Source organism: Podarcis gaigeae (genome assembly GCF_964106915.1).
Source record: "Podarcis gaigeae genome assembly, chromosome: Z".
Taxonomy (NCBI): Eukaryota; Metazoa; Chordata; class Lepidosauria; order Squamata; family Lacertidae; genus Podarcis; species Podarcis gaigeae.
This window is the reverse complement of record NC_139691.1, coordinates 180,594-185,593: the sequence shown is the minus strand read 5'-3', so window position 1 is coordinate 185,593 and position 5,000 is coordinate 180,594. Positions and strand designations below refer to the sequence as shown.

Below are 5,000 nucleotides of genomic sequence, written 5' to 3'. Positions count from 1 at the left end.
TGGGGACACATTCCTAAAGAGGAAGTGGGAGCTGGAGGAAGTTGGGGAGACGTTCCTAGAGACGCTCCAGGAGGAAGAGGAAGTCGGAAGCAGGGGGAGGAAGTGGGAGCAGGAGGAGAACAAAGTTGGGGAGAGGTTCCTAGAGAAGAAGTGGGAGCTGGAGGAAGAGGAAGTGGGAGCTGGAGGAAGAGGAAGTGGGAGGAAGAGGAAGTTGGGGGGAAGGTTGCTAGAGAGGCTCTGGGGGGAGAGGAAGTGGGAGGAAGAGGAAGTGGGAGCCAGAGGAAGTGGGAGCCGGAGGAAGTGGGAGCCAGAGGAAGAGGAAGTTGGGGAGATGTTTCTAAAGAGGCTCTGGGGGGAAGAGGAAGTGGAAGCTGGAGGAAGTGGGAGCCGGAGGAAGAGGAAGTTGGGGAGACGTTCCTAGAGAGGTTCTGGGGGAAGAGGAAGTGGGAGACAGAGACTGTTGGGGTTAGCCCCGCAGCCCCGGAAGGTGATGCAGGCGCCCTGGGCGGAGTCAAAGGCCCAGAACGTTGGACAGGGACCTCCGGGGGTGATTGGCAGGTGGCAGGCGGCTGGGGGAGAGGAGAGTTTCAGTCGCCTTTCCTAGAGAGGCTCCACAGGAAGAGGAAGTGGGAGCCGGGGGGGAGGAAGTGGGAGCAGGAGGAGAACGAAGTTGGGGAGAGGTTCCTAGAGAGGAAGTGGGAGGAAGTGGCAGCCGGGGGGGAGGAAGTGGGCGGCAGGCGGCTGGGGGAGAGGAGAGTTTCAGTCGACATTCCTAGAGTGGCTCCACAGGAAGAGGAAGTGGGAGCCGGGGGGAGGAAGTGGGAGCAGGAGGAGAACAGAGGTTCCGAGAGAGGAAGTGGGAGGTGGAGGAAGAGGAAGTGGGAGCCAGGGGAAGTGGGAGCCAGAGGAAGAGGAAGTGGGAAGTGGAGGAAGAGGAAGTTGGGGAGAGGTTCCTAGAGAGGATCCAGAGGAAGTGGGAGCCGGAAGAAGAGGAAGTGGGAGGCGGAGGAAGTGGGAGCCGGAGGAAGAGGAAGTTCCTAGAGAGGCTCTGGAGGAAGTGGGAGCCGGAGGAAGAGGAAGTGGGAGCTGGTGTAAGAGGAACTTGGGGAGCCCTTCCTAGAGCGTCTCCCCACAACAGGAAGCGGCACTCACCTTCGGTCCGGCACGTCTGCAGACAGGCCCGTTCGGACAGGAAGCGGTTGGCGTTGCCCAGGCAACCGCCGTAGAGGAAGCTCTGGCATGACTGGGCGCTGGTGTTGTAGAAGAAGCGCAGTTCGGCGCCCAGGCAGGGGCCGGCGTCCCGGGGCAGCTGGCAGTCGGCTGGAGAGGAAGAGGAAGTGGAAGTGGGAATTAGCGTGCGAAATCTGGGCAACTTCCTGTATGGTGGAAAGTAGCAGGAAGAGGCTGGGCAACTCCCTGCCTCATGAAAGTGAGCATGCGAAATCTGAGGGAGGAAGAGGAAGTTGGGGAGATGTTCCTAGAGAGGCTACGGGAGGAAGAGGAAGTGGGAGCTGTAGGAAGAGGAAGTGGGAGGCGGAATAAGAGGAAGTTAGGGAGACGTTCCTAGAGAGGCTACAGAGGAAGTGGGAGCTGTAGGAAGAGGAAGTGGGAGCCAGAGGAAGAGGAAGTTGGGGAGACATTCCTAGAGAGGCTCTGGAGGAAGAGGAAGCTGGGTAGAGGTTCCTAGAGAGGCTCTGGGAGGAAATGAGAGCCAGAGGAGGAGGAAGTTGGGGAGATGTTCCTAGAAAGGCTCCGGGAGGAAGAAGAAGTGGGAGCTGTAGGAAGAGGAAGTGGGAGGCGGAATAAGAGGAAGTTAGGGAGGTGTTCCTAGAGAGGCTACAGAGGAAGTGGGAGCCGGAGGAAGAGGAAGTTGGGGAGACGTTCCTAGAGAGGCTCTGGAGGAAGAGGAAGCTGGCGAGAGGTTTCTAGAGAGGCTCTGGGAGGAAGTGGGAGGTGGAGGAAGAGGAAGTGGGAGGCGGAATAAGAGGAATTTAGGGAGACGTTCCTAGAGAGGCTCTGGAGGAAGAGGAAGCTGGGGAGAGGTTCCTCGAGAGAGAGGAAGTTGGGGAGACATTCCTAGAGAGGAAGTGGGAGCTGGAGGAAGTTGGGGAGGCGTTCCTAGAAAGGCTCTGGGAGGAAGAGGAAGTGGCAGCTGGAGGAAGAGGAAGTGAGTCCCCACCCCTGGCTGGAGGAACCAATCAGAAGAGAGTTGGGGAGAGGTTCCTAGAGAGGCTCGGGGGGGGGGGGAGAGGAAGTGGGAACCAGAGGAAGAGGAAGTTGGGGAGAAGTTCCTAGAGAGGTAGCATGGGGAATCTGGGGAACTCCCTGCCTCATGAGAAGCAGCACCCACCTTCCTTGATGTCGGGGAACGTGGGTGCGAATCCGTCGGCCGAGCCTTCTTCCTCAAACAAGGGGGTCCTGCGCACCCTCTCCTGGGAAACGTGCGAGAATGAAACGTGGGAACGTGCAACATGGGTGTCACAAGTGGGGGGACGGATTATGGTGATCATTAGGGGGTCCCAGGGTGCAACGGGGGTCCCCTGGGGGTCACTTACCTGGGGCGCATCTTCGGCCTTGGGCGGGACGCACTCCCCTGAGGGAAGAGAGAAGGGATTTGAACCCGGGTTCGGAGGTGCAACGTGGGTGTCAGAAGTGTGCAACATTGGTGTCAGAAGTAGGCAGGAATTTGAACCCGCAAAGTGTGCAACCTGGGTGTCTGAAGGGTGCAACATCGGTGTCAGAAGTGCTCAGCAAAGTGTGTAACATGGGTGTCAGAAGTGTGCAACATCGGTGTGCAACATGGGTGTCAGAAGTGCTCTGCAAAGTGTGTAGCATGGGTGTCAGAAGTGTGCAACATCAGTGTCAGAAGTAGGCAGGAATTTGAACCCGCAAAGTGTGCAACATGGGTGTCAGAAGTGTGCAACATCAGTGTCAGAAGTGCTCAGCAAAGTGTGTAACATGGGTGTCAGAAGTGTGCAACATCAGTGTCAGAAGTGCTCAGCAAAGTGTGCAACATGGGTGTCAGAAGTGTGCAACAAGGGTGTCAGAAGTGAGCGACATCGGGGTCAAAAGTGTGCAACATTGGTGTCAGAAGTAGGCAGGAATTTGAAACCGCAAAGTGTGTAACATGGGTGTCAGAAGTGTGCAACAAGGGTGTCAGAAGTGCGCAAGATCGGTGTCAGAAGTGCGCGACATCGGGGTCAGAAGTGTGCAACATCAGTGTCAGAAGTGTGCAACACTGGTGTCAGAAGTAGGCAGGAATTTGAACCCGCAAAGGGTGCAACATGGGTGTCAGAAGTGCGCAACATCGGTGTCAGAAGTGCTCAGCAAAGTGTGCAACATGGGTGTCAGAAGTGTGCAACATGGGTGTCAGAAATGTGTGTAACATGGGTGTCAGAAGTGCTCTGCAAAGTGTGTAGCATGGGTGTCAGAAGTGTGCAACATCAGTGTCAGAAGTAGGCAGGAATTTGAACCCGCAAAGTGTGCAACATGGGTGTCAGAAGTGTGCAACATCATGTCAGAAGTGCTCAGCAAAGTGTGTAACATGGGTGTCAGAAGTGTGCAACATCAGTGTCAGAAGTGCTCAGCAAAGTGTGCAACATGGGTGTCAGAAGTGTGCAACAAGGGTGTCAGAAGTGAGCGACATCGGGGTCAAAAGTGTGCAACATTGGTGTCAGAAGTAGGCAGGAATTTGAAACCGCAAAGTGTGTAACATGGGTGTCAGAAGTGTGCAACAAGGGTGTCAGAAGTGCGCAAGATCGGTGTCAGAAGTGCGCGACATCGGGGTCAGAAGTGTGCAACATCAGTGTCAGAAGTGTGCAACACTGGTGTCAGAAGTAGGCAGGAATTTGAACCCGCAAAGGGTGCAACATGGGTGTCAGAAGTGCGCAACATCGGTGTCAGAAGTGCTCAGCAAAGTGTGCAACATGGGTGTCAGAAGTGTGCAACATGGGTGTCAGAAATGTGTGTAACATGGGTGTCAGAAGTGCTCTGCAAAGTGTGTAGCATGGGTGTCAGAAGTGTGCAACATCAGTGTCAGAAGTAGGCAGGAATTTGAACCCGCAAAGTGTGCAACAAGGGTGTCAGAAGTGAGCGACATCGGGGTCAAAAGTGTGCAACATTGGTGTCAGAAGTAGGCAGGAATTTGAAACCGCAAAGTGTGTAACATGGGTGTCAGAAGTGTGCAACAAGGGTGTCAGAAGTGCGCAAGATCGGTGTCAGAAGTGCGCGACATCGGGGTCAGAAGTGTGCAACATCAGTGTCAGAAGTGTGCAACATCAGTGTCAGAAGTAGGCAGGAATTTGAACCCGCAAAGGGTGCAACATGGGTGTCAGAAGTGTGCAACATCAGTGTCAGAAGTGCTCAGCAAAGTGTGCAACATGGGTGTCAGAAGTGTGCAACATCAGTGTCAGAAGTGCTCAGCAAAGTGTGCAACATGGGTGTCAGAAGTGTGCAACAAGGGTGTCAGAAGTGAGCGACATCGGGGTCAAAAGTGTGCAACATTGGTGTCAGAAGTAGGCAGGAATTTGAAACCGCAAAGTGTGTAACATGGGTGTCAGAAGTGTGCAACAAGGGTGTCAGAAGTGCGCAAGATCGGTGTCAGAAGTGCGCGACATCGGGGTCAGAAGTGTGCAACATCAGTGTCAGAAGTGTGCAACACTGGTGTCAGAAGTAGGCAGGAATTTGAACCCGCAAAGGGTGCAACATGGGTGTCAGAAGTGCGCAACATCGGTGTCAGAAGTGCTCAGCAAAGTGTGCAACATGGGTGTCAGAAGTGTGCAACATGGGTGTCAGAAATGTGTGTAACATGGGTGTCAGAAGTGCTCAGCAAAGTGTGCAACACGGATGTCAAAAACGTGCAAATGTGCAACATTGGTGTCAAAAACATGGGAACGTGCAACCTTGGTGTCACAAACGAGGGAACGTGCGAGATTGGTGTCAAAAACGTGCAAATGTGCAACAGTAGTGTCAGAAAGGTCCGAATGTGCAACATCAGTGTC

General features: G+C 54.5%; 1 protein-coding gene and 1 long non-coding RNA gene across 2 annotated transcripts in view; one reads left to right on the top strand and one right to left on the bottom strand.

Annotated features, from left to right (window-relative positions):
* The window catches only part of LOC310836197, a 945-nt gene extending 314 nt beyond the window's left edge, over positions 1 to 631 (top strand). The window contains exons 3-4 of the long non-coding RNA XR_014559917.1: positions 366 to 425; positions 609 to 631. This is a non-coding gene — a long non-coding RNA (uncharacterized lncRNA). The remainder of the gene's footprint in view (positions 1 to 365; positions 426 to 608) is intronic.
* The window catches only part of AMBP (alpha-1-microglobulin/bikunin precursor), a 16,948-nt gene that overhangs the window by 2,683 nt on the left and 9,265 nt on the right, over positions 1 to 5,000 (bottom strand). The window contains exons 6-8 of the mRNA XM_083721109.1: positions 2,556 to 2,593; positions 2,351 to 2,432; positions 1,153 to 1,320 (exon numbers count right to left, since the gene is read on the bottom strand). Of these exons, the coding sequence (XP_083577235.1) occupies positions 1,153 to 1,320; positions 2,351 to 2,432; positions 2,556 to 2,593 (288 nt within the window). The remainder of the gene's footprint in view (positions 1 to 1,152; positions 1,321 to 2,350; positions 2,433 to 2,555; positions 2,594 to 5,000) is intronic.